The 19765-nt window shown below is 32.5% G+C and overlaps 1 protein-coding gene across 1 annotated transcript; it reads right to left on the bottom strand.

Annotated features, from left to right (window-relative positions):
* Positions 1-942: 942 nt before the first annotated feature.
* Positions 943-12277, bottom strand: LOC148607484 (uncharacterized). The gene is made up of 2 exons (XM_088547208.1): positions 12149-12277; positions 943-3336 (listed from the first exon to the last, which is right to left on the bottom strand). The coding sequence occupies exon 2, from the start codon at positions 3265-3267 to the stop codon at positions 1201-1203; it is 2067 nt and encodes a 688-aa protein (XP_088403334.1). The 5' UTR covers positions 3268-3336; positions 12149-12277; the 3' UTR covers positions 943-1200.
* Positions 12278-19765: the final 7488 nt, after the last annotated feature.

The raw sequence follows: 19765 nt of genomic DNA on the forward strand, positions 1-19765 counted from the left end.
ATACCAATTTTCATATTTTCCGTTAAAAAAAAAATTTCGTGGACTCTTGAATTCGTGGTTTTGAGTTTTTCAGTATACACTTAAGTAGAAATCTCTTTTTTGTTAGGAACCAAATTTGGTTTGGCCTACGCACGAAAACCACGAAGATTCGTACCCCACGAGCAATAATACTTTCACAGTAAGGCAAAATTGGAAAAATCAGAAAAATGGATAGCGTCATGAACTCGTGGATCGTTATGGTGTGTCCATCTGCCAAATTAAAACTGATTTATTCAACGGATCATAGTTTTCCTTTCCTCGTTTTTCTACCCAGCACTTGACTTTTTATGTGCAACTCGGCAGATGTTTCTAGAAAAGCAGAGGACGCATACCCTACCGGTGCACCTGGTCCATGCTCCCAGTTTTTAGTGGAGTCCGAGTTGCTCATTTGCTTTTGTTACTTTGTATTTATGATTTTAGTTACTTTATGTTCTTTGTTGTGTATGTCTGTTTTTCATTTCTGGTCTTTGTCCCTGAATTACATTCTATTGATTACCGCTATAACATTGGTTCCCTTGATTACTATGTCAAAACCCCACCGATTTGACAATATGATTTCACTCAAGGATGTTTTCTGTATTTGAAAAGACCATTATTTGATCTCTGCATCATCAGATGTGCTCAGAAATTTTTCAATAGAATCTTAGAAAAATGAGATTTTTGACAATTATCAGCCATCGAAATGTTCAATTTTAGTGCATTTCAATGAACTTGTAACTCAGTATTCCAGCATGATATGGAAAATCTTGTCTGTTTTCCTTGATTCTGATTGCGCAAATAGTCGAATTAGGTATACACTATTGAAATGATTTTTCTTTCCATGTTTCACCTACTGACCGATTCCTACAGGGACTGACACTTTATTATAAAGAACGAATTTCATAGAAAAAAATACCTAAACTAGAAATAACTATTGTATTAACAATAAAACGTTTTGTCCATTAGAATATTCTTATTTCTTCATGTTAAATGTCTATCTATGTTTTAGATTTTGTAATAATCTCAAACGTTCTAATCCATACTCTGATGAAATGTAAATCCTCTTCCTCTATGTAAAATCTTTTATATAAATCATCATACAGATTAAAGTACCTAAACTGTATTTACAATAAAACGTTTCGTCCATTAGAATACTCTTATTTCTTCATGTTAAATGTCTATCTATGTTTTAGATTTTGTAATAATCTCAAACGTTCTAATCCATACTCTGATGAAATGTAAATCCTCTTCCTCTATGTAAAATCTTTTATATAAATCATCATACAGATTAACTATATCAGGATATTCTTTTGATGACAACAGCTTTACAAGTGTTCCACTTTGTTCATAAAGAGGCGTTTCCACATTGAAGTCCGCCATGATATTATGCTCAGTTCTATTGTGAAATACATAGGGTGGCGAAAAAGCTACTGCCAAGTTGGCTTTATGAAAGAAATGTTCGGCAATATAACTTCGCCAAATGTCACTTACTCTTCCATTGACACTTATAGGCAAGGCTAGATATTTGTATGCTCTTGGGAACCATAAGGTTGCTTGAGCATTGAAAGGGGTATATTTATATTGAGGTATCAAAAATAACTTATCTATATCAGGTCTAGCTGTAAAATTAAACGGAAAATCATAGGTCATACGATAAATAGCATCAACATCCGGCTGTCCGTTAGCTAAAGATTGGATAACAGCTAAGTTCGCGTTTGTTGTCTTGCTACATATTGATGGAAGAACATCTATATCTTTAAGAGAATCTAAAGGAAATCCTCTTGGCCACAAACGAATGTGTGTTTGTCTAAAATAAGGATATGGATTAAATAAAGGATTTTTTCTGTTCTCCTCACACGTGGACAAATAGTCTTTTAAGTTTGCGATACCTTGTTTATTGATTATACCAATATTATCATCGTCAAAATCCCATATCAGCTTTGCTTTGCTGTGAATTGCATACATGTATCCGATATTTTTCCGTGAAAATGAACTGAAAGGAATCGATTCTGCTAATAGAGGATATAACCGAATCTGCTCTTCCACGGAAAGGTATATTACTTTTGGTCCAAATAAATACATGAATTTTTCCTCTGGAGGCGTTTTGATGTCTGCTACCACTACAAGACACCAATTATTTGAATTAGCAATATACCGCACCGCGTTTGAAGGATTAAATATTGTCGTCACTACTGCCCAAAACGAACATTTATGAGCGTTCCTGATTGGTCGGGCAACAGTCTGGTTAGAAATTACTTTTATTATTGAAGTAGATCGTTTTACTTCTCCGGAGAATGCTTTTCCAGACACAGATCCAACTTTTGATTTTTTAGCTTTTAATAGTTCGTTGTTCTTGTGCATAATATTCATAAATGCAGAAATTTTTACATTGTGGAATACGACGTTGGTTTCACAATAGTCAAGAGTAACATAATTTGTCCAATTTTTACTATCGGCATTTATACGAATATGTTTAATTCTTTCATTGTCACTATGAAAATCAATGTCTTTATATTCTGTAATCCAATTCCGAAGCGAAGTATCTCCATAATCTGTGTCTTGCAATGCCTCTTCTTCACATATAAAAGACCCACAGTATGTTTGATTTGAGACCCATTTCATTATGTTTTTTCCTAGAACAAGGAACATCTCGTCTATCCACACGGATGGTTCCATGACGTCACGTTTTCCATGTCGCCAACCATAATACAAATTTGGAGACTTGAGTTCATCAAGTCGTTGAAAAATTTGAGGTACACAAAGAAAAACATCATCATCTATCCTGATTCCCAGATAAGCCTCAGGATGGACTTGATATATATAGTTCAGTAAAACGAACATCTTTCTTCCGAACTTTTTAGCATATCCTTGCTCTGGAACATGTAGATACATTATATCTTTATAAATTTCATTTTCCTCATCAGTTAGTGTCGTATTTTTATCCAGAAAGAATTTATAAATGATTTTGAAAGGCAAGTGTCTGTCCATTTTTTTCATCGTTCCTATCCATGTATTTCTCAGAGTATCCCTTCTTTCTCGATACTCGTTGTCACTATAAATCCCCATGACCACCAATGGTCGTGGGTCAGGTTGGCAATCTTGTCGCCCATGAATAGAATAATGTACGGTAAAATTTTCACGTGGCAGCTTCAATGTTAACCACAACATGGTAGCTGATATGACCACGTATGCAACAAACTTGTTTCGGTGGCAGGAAAAAAAAACAGATCTTGTTCTAGGATATTTCATTTTGTATCCATGCACACTATACCGGATATTTCTTCTTTGTTCATCAGTTACCAAACGGCTTTCGGTTTTCTAAATAAAGAATAATAATGTGACAACTTAATAAAATACTTAAGTAGCACTACAGATAAGAATAATGCAAAATGTGCTTCATGGTTGGAAAGCCTACATATTTGTCGGATATTTTGTTTGAAATGTTAAACAGAAATTAGCACGTGGCTTTTCATATGACCCTTGATCTTGGGATATACACATTATATAGAATCTACTGTTGAATTCAAAATTAATGGAGATAGCTCTGTAAATGACTCTAAAATACAATAGAAACTGTAAGATTTTCAATGTGGATTACCCTACTATGAGCAACAAACACGAAGTACATGAAATAAAATATCGAACAACATTACAGCCTTTAAGACTATTCCGATTATATTTGCAGTTATGACAAGATGTACGAAAAAAATAAAAAGAACGGATATTAAAAAAACGTAACAAATGTACCAGCGTATAACCTAATTACAAAATAGTAAATACTTTCAAAGATCACAAAAAGTTCAAAAAGTAAAAACAAAATATTCATTTGTTTTTTGAATATGAAGTTCAACCAGAAACTATTCATGGACATACTGATTTTTTCTCCTGACACGATACCTGAACGATGACAATTCTTTAAAACCAACTAAAAAGTTATATAACGACAAAAAAGACACATAAATGACACACATCTCCCGACTCTGGATAAATACATGAAATCTGCGGTGGGGTTAAACTAGTTTTATAGGCCTTAACCAACCCCTAAAAATGAACTGTAACAACAAACAAACACACCATTAAATTCATTCAATAATATATCCAAATCTCTGCATGGAATAACACAACATAAACTATATCGGTAAATGAAATACCCACATAAAGAACGATCGCAGTTGCCGAAAGCATGCCCAGAACATATCAAAGAATGACAATACCATTAAAAATACCAGCATTAGAAATAATCGGTTACTATAGTTCTAGTGGGCTGGATTTGGAGTGGTAACATCAAGTACTAAAAAGACAAGGTTCGATATAGCGCAACACTAAAAAATGACTTCGTTTTTAACGTCGGGATGCAATTAGAGGTCGTATATTTCTTTTTGTTAAAACAAGGTTCATATAAATGATTCAAAAATTGCATCCTTTACCAATAAATATTTTGAATAAAGTTGATATACCCATTAACATTTCCTTGAAAGAATGTGCTTTATAAATTTTGTAGACTTTATCGAGGACGAATCAATTTTAAAGAAAGTCTTCTCTAGAGTTGTTCTTGGAATAAATAAAAAGAATGATAAGAATAGATTAGACAAATCCAATTAGAAAGTAAATGAATCTAAATGCAACCGCTGACCAACTGGTGTTTTGAATCCCTTTCAGAGGCCGCTTTTAATGAAATATAGCAAGAAAAAGAAGTCCATTTAACCCCCGCAAGACTTAGACATGACACGGGTTGTATCCGTATTGTATTCTTTATAATGTACCTTGCTCTCAACCCCGTATCGTAATTAATGGGATTGATATCACATACGATGAGGACATAGGTTTATCTGGAGCTGATAAGTCAGTTAGCAGTATCTTGTTTGTTCATTTGTGTAACTTATATTAAGTTTCTTTATTTCTGTTTAAACAAGGGACTCAGACCTTTTCGAACTGATTTTTAGTTGTGTTTAATTGTGTACTATCTTTTTCACAGTAGCTTGATTTAATACTGGGAGGGCTGTGATAACGCTTTATCCAGCCACATTGCAATTGTTTTTAGGCTACTTTCTGGCCACGGTATGTATTGTTTTGTTTTCACTTTCAGTTTACTTTTATGTTGCTGGGATATATAGGTGCAAGTACTTCGCTGTATCTGTGTACAGTATTGCTTCGGTGCTTGCCGCAAATTGCCCTGTGGTATGAGGGTTTCCTCGCCCCTAATTGAAAAGCCATGGGTAGTCTTGAGCTGACATTTTTCATCCCGGTGGTGTTGTTGTCTTGTTGACATGTTCACCATATCCATTCTCGTTATATTTGAAAAGTATGAATCTATCATTTTTCGTTTTGACCAAGAATCATTATTTGATTAAGGTAGACCTAGGGTAAGGGACACAACTCTTACAAATCACGGGAACGTTTGTATTCAGCATTTTACATCAATCTAATGCAAACATCAAAATAACTTGGACTGAATTCATACTATTTCAAATGAAAGCTTGATAAGCTTTGGTTAAATTGAATATGATACAAACATAAAACTGATTTGAAGAGTTATGTCCCCTGCCCTAGGTCTACCTCTTTAAACAAATGATGAGTTAATAGTTCCGGGTTTATAAAATTGCTACCGATCAAAAATATGAACGACGAATAAATAAACAGCGCAAAGGAAAGGGATTTAATACAATAAAAATACAAGTAAAACAAAGAATACACCAATTTCAAAGTTAGTATTGAACTTTATGGGGATGACATATCAAGTTCAAGATTTAAAGTAATAAGATTCAAATAAAAATTACGGAAATACATTTGATGATATTTTAAAAATCCATCATTCATAATTTGTTAGTCAGAAAAAGAATATTTTCAAATAAGATATGGATATCGGAAATAAAAATTTCTTACGAGACATACCTTTTATAACCTTGGTCTAAAAGACTGTCTTTTAGGCATTGTGCATTATGAAGTCAAAATAGTGGCTAGATCTGGTATACCTCAATAACTGAGAAATATAAACACCATATGCAACGGAACTGGCATATTACTGCAAAAATTACGCCAGATGTATACTAATGAATAGTTAGGGCAATTTCATGTTACAACAGGTGAAAGCAAGTTTTACCTCCCTTATTTGCTAAAAAAATATTTTAAACCAGCACAAAAACTAGCCCAATGGAAATGGGATAACTAGCACTTTTAGTTTTCTAATTTTCTCAAAAATGACTATAAACGATTATACTCTACAATTTTAAGATTAAAAAAACTAAAGATCATGGAACTAAATTTCGAGGTAATTTAGGTTAAATATAAGCGATTTTTTTCCAATAAAAGTTTGTATAGCTTCCGTGTGGAATGTTCACTATTTCGATAACTGTTGAAAAACTGGAATATAAAATGTCTACAAAAGTGTAAGGAAATTATTATTTCATATTTCATAAAAGAAAATTGAAAGAAAACCGAACTTTTTTTTCTTATGCAAAAATTATTTTTGAATATTTAAAAAAAATGACATGAAAATGATTTTGCATGATGACAGAAAAGAAAGCTCAGTGTTATAGGTAAAATATAATTTATTCCATTATTGTTGATCTAATTTTGGCAGACAATTTTTAATATGCTTGTTTGAACATCACTGTCCGGGACCCGAACATTAATAAAAGATTTAATGTTCTCCGAATACAAGAATTTGGATATTTTGTTTGAAAAACCAAATGTAAACACTTCTCCTTTGATAAAAAAAAGAAAAAAAAAACCATTTTGCTCAAATTGTTGAACAATTTAAGTAGCTGTCTTTGTAAGAATCATGCAAAATCTGAAAAATGCGATACACCCCAAAAAGGCTACATATTTTTATTTTTGTAATTAAGTTGTTTTATGGGTCTATACTATGAAATGTGTAATTATTCATTCAAATCTGCCTGCTCTTATAAGATAATCCACAAAGAAAATCCAGTAGATTCTTTTGTGTGTGAGCGCCATTTACAGAGTTATATCTCTTAATTTAGAAATCTACAGTGCATTCTATATAATTTTTATCTCCTAAGAGTAAGGGTTATATGAAAAACCACATGTTAATTTCTGTTCACTATGAAATTTAAAACAAAATATAAAAAATTAAAATATGTAGGCTTTTTACCCATGAATCCCATTTTGCATGATCCTCAGCTGGAGTGCTACTTAAAGAGTAAGCAAATATAACAAAATAGGTTGAAATATTCCTGTTAGATTTTGATGATATTGAAAGGTACTTAACGATTTATGATTTGTAGAACTTGTATTTAAAGATATCAAGGGTAAACGTTTTCTTACATTAATCTATGTTTAAAAAGTAAGATATTTTGTCATATCCAAAGCATGCCCACAAGCCAAAACTAAAACAATACAACACCATTTATTCATGTTTTATATTTAATAATTTGTGAATAGTCTTACTGAAAAAAAATACTTGAATAAACCAATAAGCAATTTTAATAGGTTCTATCAACTTGAATAGATGTAAAATGTCTTCAGCCATCCAATTATTTAAAACAATGTCAACAATTGTGCATTTCAAGGATTTAATGATAATTTTACATTCTTGCATCAACCTGCAATAAAAAAACTTTACAATTTTAAACACGTCTTAATGATTAAAAAACAATAAAATGAAGATTATTAATTAACTTCTTGACACCATAGCTTTGGCTTTCAATCAATTTATGAGTTGCCACACAAACGAAACATATCAAAGTATTCCAAACATGCACATTTTAAATAGATTTTCATTCGATTCTAAAATTGTAAAGGTATATGTTGTGATTGTATTTATAGTATATGCAACATATATCATATTTTCACTTACTTATCTATTTCAAACAATTTAAAGTTTAAGCGTCTGTTCATCATTTTACACAGGGTATTTGAAAAATTTAAGCGATACTTACACATAATAATGTTTTTCATGTACAAAAATTGCTCACAAACACCACCAACAAAACAACAATAATTTATTAAGATGTAGATCTGAATTCAACTGTATATCTAGCAACTAAACTAAATACATATATATGCTAAGACATCGAAAATCGCAACCATGAATCTGAAACACTTAACGAAATATGGAGCATAAGTTCAAATAATAAAAACAAAAACATTCCATTCAACTCAAGCTGAGCACGGTACTTAGTATATAATTTTGGTTTTGTCAATATTCAATAAATCATATTCACGCAACCATATAGCAATTGTATAGCATACCGAAATTAGCAATATCTGTATTATTGGTATCTTGTAAATATAATTTATTAACACTTTAAATTGGTTAGATTGATAGTTATGAAAAGTGAGAAGACCCTTTAAGAGATTTATTCACCTTGTATAATAATATCAAAATGTTGTAGTCTGATACCTTAGAAGATTAAAATACTGGAGAAACGTGACAATTATTAAAACAAACAAAAGTTAGTATAAATTTGAATACAAACATAAAATCAAACGAATATTTCAAACTACAGCCAACAAAGGATTGGTCAACTGTTAAGTGTATAATCAAGACAACTACAAGGGCTATATCTTTGTCAAAATACATAAAAAATAAGTTCAAACAAAATAAGCAGCTTATCTTTTGCTTTGGTAAATATAGTCTCGCAATTATCCGTTCCTAGACTTCGCTTTTCACATGGTCCTAGCAATTACCCGTTGTTATGGTTTAAGTTTCACATGGTTTATACATAAAAAACGTCATAGAGATATTACATAATTTCCTTTAATTCGTCTAGATTTAAACGTCGACAGACGATTCGAAATATTTTACAAATTACGATGACAAAATATTGATTTGAACATATAAATTGTTTGATGCAGTATTAACGACTTTGATTATTTTGAATTAAAAACTGGGAGCATGGACCTGGTGCACCGGTAGAGTAAACGTCCTCAGCTTTTCAAGAAACATCTGCCGACAAGTTTAGACCAAAAAATCGTTAAAGATACGCTTTTGAACTCGGTAACTTAATAGTGTAAAGTAATCTAATGCGATTATCTACGTGGGAGGACTTTAAAAATTGTCTTGATAAAAAGCATTCCCATCTTTCAGACACATACATAAAAACACTCAACGACTATTTGTTCTTTTAAACAGAAACAATAGCAGAGCAGAACGAACTAGACATCTCAACCTGTTAAATAAATCCTTGTTCTTGAAGATCTCCATAATCCGTTTCAGTTTTATAAATCTTCAAACCGAATCATTTTTCATAATGTGTTAATTTTACAACTGTAAATTTTTTTATATTAGATATGAAAGAGTAATTAAGGGAACCAAGATTCGAGCAGAAATAAAAATAATATAATCCTACATTTGCTATGTAACCTTAATACATTTATTTTTGTTTTTATTTACATCAACTATTCAAAAAGCTGATTCAAATTTCAAACATACAAAATTAAATCAAAATACATGTATCTAAGATAGAACTTGCATTAATACTAATGAGAATCTAGTGAGATAAAATTTTGAAAATATTTCCCGTATGCACGACAAAAATAGCAAGTGCAATTGAAGTAAATACACTTTTTTGATAAATTATATTGTAAGATTGTTTTCGAGGATTTATAAAAAAAACTCAAATGGATAAAGACGTGTGTTTGATAAAGAGTTACACTACAGACACTGTGAAGTCAGCCTCATATCTAGACCTATACTTAAAAATCGACGGTAAAGGAAACTATTAACGTGATGACTTTTCATTCAAAATTGTTAACTTTCCTTTCATCTGTGGCAACATCCCTTCAGCACCTGCGTACGGAGTGTTTATATCACAACTTATACGTTATGCCAAAGATTGCCTAAACTACGCAGACTTTTTGTATCGCACTAAAACTCTAACAAATAGGCTTCTGTAACAGGGTTATGTTGATTCAAATTTATTTACACTCTAATCATATACTTTTAAAAGTTTATGCCATGAAAGAATGTTGATATTAAAAACTATTTACTTTATAAGTGTAACGGCTTATATATAGAAGGTACAAACTAAGGTTTGTTTTTTTTCTTCTTGATTATTTTTTACCAAATTATGCGATAAATCAAAATTTTGGAAAGTAAACGCCGCATTAACCGCAATCATAAACTGTCATGAATTTGTAGCAGGTTTAACAATGTCTTTACTACAAAAAGGAATTTCACACTATTAGCAGTAATACCTCAACCAAATAAGATTAAAAAGTAAACGAAATACTACGAGTGAAGCTCACGAAAGGATGTACTTCCCTAGAAATATCTAACACATAGCAAAAATTTAACTAAGCAAACAAGAATTTTGATGTTGCTTAAGCCTAATATCCATCCCAATTACATGGGATACATACTTAAAGATTAATGAAGAGTTAAACAGAACACTACGTTCTCACCAACCACGTCGACGAATGGCAAAGTCCATGTTTTACACGAAACAAGACATAATTGAGACGTACAATCACAATAGATTGAGGAATGTGTGCGGGTGTTGAATTACCTTCAACGCTTTTGAACGCGATGCGAACGCAAATGTGGTTTTCCTTATGGAAGAGTGACAATTAACGTCCATGTTTTTCATCGTAGCACCCAAATATTTATTGCTGGCAATGCATTTTAAGAGACGAACAATAGCATCATGTAATAATAAAATGCCAAAGTTTACAAATGTCGAAGGAGTGACATATGAAACCACAGGAAGGACAGTGAGATGGCAAGATCACAAGGTCATTGCGATGTTCAAATTATATGACCACCAAAATAATTCGGAATTTTATGACAAAAGTGTGGAAAAATGGCCCCTTAGAATAGTCCAAGTCTACTTGTGTTAAAATCTGCATCATAACCTGATGTATCCATTGGCTTAACCTATTTAAGAATATATTTCATTTCTTTCAATGAAAATAGATATACTTTATGTCACAATTTTAGTAAAAGTAAATATGTAATTGTCCATGCCAGTATTTCAGTACCAGTTAAATAAGAAGACAAGAGGTGATTCAAGCATATCAAAAGCCCACCTAATCTTTATTCTTCATTTAGAATCATTTACATACGTCATTACAATCCTTCATTCTCTTGTTGTACTTTTAAGTAGCACTCCAGCTAAGAATCATGCAAAATGTGATACATGGTTGGAAAGCCTACATATTTTTATTTTTGATATCTTTATCTTTTATATGCTTTAGTAAACAGAAATTAACATTTGGTTGTTCATATAAGCCGTGCTCACAGGAGATAAAAATTGTATAGAATGCACAGTAGAATTCAAAAGTAAGGGAAATAACTCTGTAAATGACACTCAAATACAATAGAATCTAATGAATTTTCAATGTTGATTATCGCATAAGAGCAGGCAGATTTGAATGCATAATTATACATTTGTAATATAGACCCACAAAACAACTTAATTACAAAAATAAAAAATATATAGCCTTTTTTGGGGTAATCAAGTAATCTAGGGACAAAGACCAGACATGAAAGGAGTAATCAAGGGAACCAAGGTTATAGCGGTAATCAAAAGAAAGTAATCCAGAGACAAAGACCAGACATGGAAAACAGACACACACAACAAAGAACATAAAGTAACTAAAATCATACATACAAAGATACAAAAGTAAATGAGCAACTCGCACTCCACTAAAAACTGGGAGCATGGACCAGGTGCACCGGTAGGGTAAGCGTCCTCTGTTTTTCTAGAAACACCCGCCGAGTTGCTCATAAAAAGTCAAATCCGGGGTAGACAAACGAGGAAAGGCAAACTATGACCCGTTGAATAAATCAGTTTTCATGGTGCTGATGGATACATCATAACGATCCACGAGTTCATGATGACGACCATAAAACTTCTGTAGTGATGACTTCAATCTTGTAACAAACGAGGGAATGAAAACTATGACCTCGCATCACATACATGGGGTGTATCACATTTTTCAGATTTTGCATGATTCTTAAAAAGACAGCTACTTAAGAGTTACCTTTATGATTTTTGGTTAATTTAGGTGGGGGATGAATGTAGGGATTTCTTATAAATACCGATCTAAACACAGAAAGTTATATCGTTACGTTTTTTGAATCGATTGTATGATATGATTTTTTACATCACGCGTAATCTCACTTGGTACTTTAACATAATTAAGACGTGCACAATATACTTACAATTGTTGCTGCAGTATCGATTTCATAGACGTGATATATGCTATTTTTATAGTCCTAGCAAAACCATAAAAACGTCCTTAAAACATTTTGCTTCGAAAAAGAGTTTTAAAAAATCGTCTTCTCAAAAATATTGATTAAACATGATATGGATAAGAGTTGATAAGAATTATTTGAACAAATATTGTTTGTTAAATAACTAGCCTTGGTAACGAATACCTGGATACCTGGTTACTACTTCTTCAGAAGACGTCTTCCGAAATGTAGAAACACTACTTGAGTAAATGAAAAGAAATATTGTTCCAGATCATTGTTTTAGTTCAGATATTTAGATGTGCTTGTCCTCTGAATAATAATGTTTGTGCAATAAGTAAATTTTTCTTTTGTATTGAGAGCTCCCTACTTGATTCAATATTTCATCAAATTCCGTCCTTTGAGGTTGGTCATCAATAAACAGTGCATTTTTATAAACATTCCAGTTATCATTGGATAGTTCATACTTAATGAGAATTAGTTATGTAAACTTTATCTTGGAGCCCTGGATTACATTCTTTTGATTACCGCTATAACCTTGATTCCCTTGATTACTCTTTAATAAAAGAAGTAAAACAAACATTTGCCTTTATATAAATTTCATTTCATCTATCTAAAGCATTGCTTTAATAGAAACACATACTTGTGTTGCTCAGAAAATAACAACTTTTGCGCTTTAATGAAATGTATTTTGTGACATAAAGCAAGAAGTAACAATTGAGAGTCAGGGACTTTGCCATCTGAACCCCAATAACAGGGGCGTCATTTTCCGGCCTCATTAATCAATCACCCTGTATGTAAATTAGTTCACAGATTTATAAGAGAAGTCAAATCTTCTACGATACGAAATGATATTTCTTTGTATTATATGGCATTTGTGCGGTACATTTTATCATATCTAGCATTACAACGTCCCGACATTCCTAGGATTCCTTTTTATCCGTGTTATCTATTGTGTTATCAAAGTTCTGCTGTAATTAAAACTTTCTTTGTTCGACTGGGTGATATCATTTTGTTTGGTATATGACATTAGCAAGACGACCTGTACCTGTGTATGTTCATTCCAAGTTCCTAACACATCTTCTTCCTCTTTCCCCGAAGAGTATTTTTCAAGTTTTTGTAAAAAATATTTTGTATGTTCTAAAATCCAAACAATGCTATTTTAATTGTATGTATTTTTATGTTTACTCATTACGGACAGTTGGTATAATTTGGTCGATAACACATGCAACCTTTTATTTTAAATCATGCGCAGTTGCAATTGCAATATTCTTATTATTCAAATTTATCATTTGTTGCAAAATCGAAATTACATGATGAATCGTATTTATCGCATCAATTGCACTGTTAACCGGTTTAAATTTTAATGCAAGTGCATGCATCTTTTTAAAGAAGTGTAATTGTCACTTTCTATCGAATTTAAAAATCTCCAGGTTATTCTAGATTAAACGGTGGCAAAACCAATTTTTACACCCTAAATCTCCAAATACTACACAAGTATTTGCTATTTCATCAATTCTAATTTAATTTAATTCTGAACGACTTAAATGTCAATACCAAAGTACAATATGCCAATGGTAACTGGTCACAAGATAACTCACCAATCTGTTCAATTTTTTTCTGCAGAGACATAGATTGATTAATTAATTGAATGTTGTGGAACAGAGTTTTCGTGAACTTCAGGACAAAAACGTATGACAAATCGAACTTATCCTAGTGTACACGATGAATGGGATCTGTTGCTAGCTCACTCAGAATCTTCAGCCCTTGGATCACTTCCGTGTATTTATTTTCTGTACATGTTACCAAAAACGAATATTCATTCACATACTGTTCACGTATGCTCTTAATACTCCGATAGGTCCAGGTTCGTCCCAGATATATTTTGGATACTTCTAAAATATTGAATATTGGCAAAAAATACCAAAGCTTCAACAGTGGGATGATTCAAATGCGTCAAGGTAAAATAAAAAAAAACAAACAGTTTAATCATGAATACATGAAACAGAGACGATCTACACCCACAATGTAGCGAACCGAATAAAACAAATAACACAAAAAAATGTAAGATAAGGGAAACTAAACACCACAAAAATGAGCTGTAGCAATATCAAATCCAACATCAGGTGCTCCGGAAGGGTAAGCATGTCCTGCCCCGCCAACGACACCCGCCATCTTGCAATAAGGTATAATCAAGTAACAATCCAGCAACAACAATGCAGCACACGTGTGAAATACCGTTTACTCAAGAACAAAATTTTAACTAGGTATCATGATGTAAACGTAGTTGATAACTTGGAAATAGTGGAAAAATATCTGAAATTGACAAAATTAGCGTATAAGCCATTATCAAATATTTATTGATATCACATAGCAATAAATCATGCTATAAAATTAACAAAGGGCCAAAATTTACTTGAAGAATTTTTAAAAGAAATAAAATGTGTATCTCTCTTATTACTGAAGGCACTCACACGATAGCACGGCGTTTCCAAATAATAGACAAAATTGAGTTTAATCGAAAATAATGACTGATATATCTTGACTTTGTACCTGTTCGTCTAAGAATTGAATGGATGAATAAATGAATGCATGAATGTGCTTTCTGTTTTCAGATATGTACTTACTTGTTCAAAGACCCTTGTGGACCCCGCCAAGAGAAATAAGAACTGTAAATAAGCAAATAAGTAAAAAAAGTATATAATGATAATAATAATAAAAAAACAAAAACAAAAACAAAAACAAAAACAAAACAAGGGAAAAAAAAAGAAGTGCCAATGACAATAAAAATGTGGGATAACATTGACGAGAAAAGACAACAAGAATGACACGAATCAAAATTTAGCACAAACATGCAGTACGATCTCCATAAAAATCGGAGGTGAACTCATGTGCTCCGAAAGGGTGAAAGGTTTTTGCCAGGCACCCGCCGTACTGCCCGATGAAGTTCATAATTGGTGAAAGGGTATGAAATATATAACAAATGTAGTCATTTCAGAACAACCAGAAAATAACGATTTACTAAGTCATGGTAACGACCATAAAATATTAACACAACTATCTTCTATTTCACCTCTTCCAAATAAATATTAAATAGAGTTATGAAATATATGTTTAACAATGTTAAGGACAAGGAATGACAAAGTTTGAACTTTATTTTGCGACAAATATTAAATCTACTAAAGTTCAGTGAATTCTATAGTAAACGGTAATGTCAACAAACTGTACATGAGGACGCTTACCCTACCGGTGCACCTGGTCCATGCTCCCAGTTTTTAGTGGAGTCCGAGTTGCTTATTTGCTTTTGTTACTTTGTTTGTATGATTTTAGTTCCTTTATGTTCTTTGTTTTGTATGTCTGTTTTGTATGTCTGTTCTTTGTCCCTGGATTACATTCTTTTTGATTACCGCTATAACCTTGGTTCCATTGATTACTCTTCCTTTATATTTACGTAAATACACAAATTCATTTACATGACCAATAAAGCAGTAAAGTCACTTTATTATCAGATTCATGATAAAAATCACAACAAAACCTTTGGAACTATATAATATACCACTACCCTATTTATATTCAGATCAATCTGTGTATTTTAGATAACGCATTTTAATAACGCATTTTAGCATGATTTGTGTAGAGTATAATATATTTAAGATATTTCAGATGCGTTTCGCTCTCGCATTTTAACATGATTTGTATAGAGAGTAATATATTTAAGATATTTCAGATGCGTTTCACTTGTACCCATTTTATCATGATTTATTTAGGGTATAATATATGTTTTCTGTAAAATACTTTTATCTATATGGATAAAGAATATTAACTGACAAGGAAAGACAAGAAGAAAGAGACAAAAATAAACAGAGACGAGCAGCCCTTAAACGGAAGTGAATTCAGTGAAGTATCCTAGAGTGAACTTATATTGTCAGATTGAAGACTTTTTGACATGCATGTTTCTGCTTTTTTCCATATTGCCTTATTCTTACAAAAAATACACTTCAGAAAAAAAACTTTACGTCGATCTAATTTTTTTTTATTTTCACTAGACTTCAAAGATATGCAGTGGGACCTTAATCAGGAGATATTTTCATACAATCTAAATTCTAGTTAGAAGATTATCAGAAGATTAAAAATGTTCAGCGTAACTTACTGATTCGACAAAAATGAATTATTACTAGTCCGTTCCCAACCAACCTAAGAATGAATAATGGATGTATCAAAAATATGTACATATCAAGCAATACAAGTAGCCTTAGCTTTCATCTTTCAATCTATTTGTTTGCACCTTGCTTAGACTTGTCAAGTCCTCTAAGACATTCGAAAATTAATAAAATAAGACTTCAATTATTTTGTAAGAATTCCTTGACCTGGTAGTATCTAACAGAATCAATAAAATAAACATAACGCCTAATTCCTTAACGAGGGATGCATTTGGAACTAAGTTATTATATTTAGATGTCTTAGATATTAAAAAAAGAAGTTCGTGTGGTCCATGACAATGCTTTTGTGACTAATGAACAGTCGAATGAAAATATCAAACCGATTAGTTGACAAACCGAAGCAAATATATGCATATGCTATCCGTACAAGTAGTCATTAAAAAATTCCACAGTCATCACAATGAACTGATTGATCGCCATTGAGTGCAAGTTTCACACAGGGACAGCAATCTCAATCTGTCAAAGGTGTTCTTCTTCTTACAGTACGGGTTGTTGACTTGTAAGTAGCAGAAACCGCTTATATTTTCAGAGTTCCAGGAAACTGCTCACACTTCCGGAGTACATCCTCGTATTAACTACGGTTCGTGCTATTTTTTTCTGTAGACAATTTAAAGTCCGTACAACTTTTATGTTGTCCTCTTTGTCTTCAAAGTGTTGATTTATTCAATAATTTTCACTCGTTTATACTTCTGTATTATTTCTTCTTGTTACTTATTGTATCGACTAAAAGTAAATAAAAACCATCCTGCGTTTCACGAAAAAAAACATCCTGCGTTTCATGAAAAAAAAAACCATCCTGCGTTCCACGTTTCAGGTTATTTTCAAGTGTGCACCAACTGCGTTGAGGTTATTTCAAATAAAGAGAAAAAATATAACCGTCAATCCTTATAACTTGATTTTATTACCAAAATTTGACGATTCTATCATTATCAAATTTTGCTGACGTTAAAGTCACATTACAAAATTTGGTCTTTGAGTTGATAGACCCCCGTGCAGGTCCGGGTGTTAAAAGAATAGGCCTGCAGCAGCGCTAAGCTTGTCGTAAAAGGCGACTAAATAGTGCTCAGAAACTAGCCGGGGGCTAGGCGCTCTGCCCACAGAGCAACTGGGATGTGTGCCCCAGGTGGTGGAATGGGGTACCCCTGGCGTGTTACATGCTGGGGTTGTCAGGCTATAATACGGAAAACCTGACCGCAAACCATAGTGGTGCACCGTGTTGGGAAAGATGCCACGTTCCTCACACGTTAAAGAACCCTGCTGTAGTATTCGATAGAAGGAGGAACCTTTGCGCTCCGCCACAGGAGGCTAAATTGTCCGACCTTACCCATCTTCCCTTTTCCAGTGGCAATCAAAATTTGTCGACCCTATTATCCTTGTGACCCATCCTTTTTTTTCATTTCATGTTCATTTTATCATCTATTTCATGTTCATTGTCTGAATATAGCTGAAATATTGCTGCTCGGACGTTAAACCCCAACAAACAAACAAACAAATTGAGTTGATAGACATTTTTTTTCATCAAATCAGTATGGATTCGGGTACAAGTATGTTGAGAGCATTATATAGAACTACAAAAATGGAATATATTTGCTTTGAATAACATTACTGTGACAAAACAGCGGTTAAGAACGCAGTATTGACATTATTTGCTTGTATTGTTTTATGCGTCGTTTGTCCTACTTTTGTTTCTATTCGCTATTGAAAATAACCATTTATTGACGAATTTAAACAAATAACACAAAAACATTTGCTTTTTTTTTTAAAGAAATACACCAGTATTGATTCTCTTTTACCACAAAACAAAAAAGTTAGATTAAGTTTATCTCTGTGAAGTTGACATAACAGTGTTTCTCTACAAATACATTTGAAACGAAATAGCCGCTTAGGTGCATGATGTTCAAGAGGATCATAGGACACTGTCTCAAGACTGTATAAGAAAATTCAAAGACGTCTAAATTAACTGTTTTTAGATAGCACAAAGGTCAGACCAAACAATACGGACCTTTTCCAAACGCCAACTACCCATAGGCCATTAGAATACTCATCGAATGATATGGACAAACACGAAAGTTAAGAAATATTAAGATGAAGTAGTCTGCGATATTTAAGGAGGTAGACCTAGGGTAAGGAACACATCTCTTAAAAATCATTGGAACGTTGTATTCAGCATTTTACATCAATCTTATCTAAGCATCTATTAACTTGGATTCATTTTATTCTGCTTCAAACGAAAGCTGAGAGGCTTTGGTGAAATTGAATATGATACAAACACATCACTGATTTCATGAGTTATGTCCCTTACCCTAGGTCTACCTCCTTAAATAATGAAGTAAAGGTGTATCAGATGCTAAGGATCTCTCGCAATTGGAACTCCTGAGTCTTTCTAGTCACACAAAGGAAAAACCTGGGAGGCACTAGGCGGAAGAATCTGTCCGGAATTTGACCGATCCGATTCATAAACTATATAGTCCATAGGCTGGGAGGGTCCACCGTGCATCAACCCCCCCCCACTCATCAACTTCGTGGTGATTTTTAGATACATTTTACCTCCCTTTACCGAATCAATTTGCCGCCAAAGAATATTCTCGGATTCTTTTTCAGTATAAGCCTATATTAGTAATTCACTGGTTCAAAAAGCCAAATTTTTTGTGACTCAATTGTTTGACCGTCTAAGTCTTCCTGGGATAGCATGTTTTAACAAACTTAACATATTTAGGTATTATCATATAGCCAAATGTCTCAGCTTTCCAATGATACCAAAACAGTTGCGGTAACATTTAGAGTTTAGGAGTAAAATGAATAAAATGTACCCCTACCCCGCCGAAAATTGCTTAAATTGAAATATTTTACAATGTCAAAAACCCATAGAGTGTGTATGCTTCAGTAAAAAAATTTTTATTTGGTATTTTCTGTTTAGTATTATACAATTATTTTGGGTTCTTTTGATGAATTTTGCCGATTTTCGTAGTCAGCATGTATCCAAAAATGCAAAAATGCAAAAAAAAAAAAAAAAAAAACAATGGGATTTTCGAATTTTTCGTAGAAGTCAGATACATTCTACTCTACAAGTTATTGCTCAACTGAAACGTCCCAAACCTGGTATTATTCGATAGATAATTTTATTTTTTACATATATAACCCACAAAAAAAACTAATTTTCAAGAAAGATTTTTAAAAAAATATTAAAAATACTACTCCTACCCCTAGAAAACTGATCACAGTATCAAACAGAATTCTCATTCACATCATATCAAGAGTTTAAAACTCATATTTTAAGCATTCAAAATTAAAATAAAGATGTACAAAACATATCTGATTAATTCAGGCGCTTAGTTTATCCTTTTGGGGTGACAATTATTATAAAATA

Source organism: Perna viridis, chromosome 9, assembly GCF_037379345.1.
Source record: "Perna viridis isolate PV_CMFRI_1.1 ecotype Kerala chromosome 9, ASM3737934v1, whole genome shotgun sequence".
Taxonomy (NCBI): domain Eukaryota; kingdom Metazoa; phylum Mollusca; class Bivalvia; order Mytilida; family Mytilidae; genus Perna; species Perna viridis.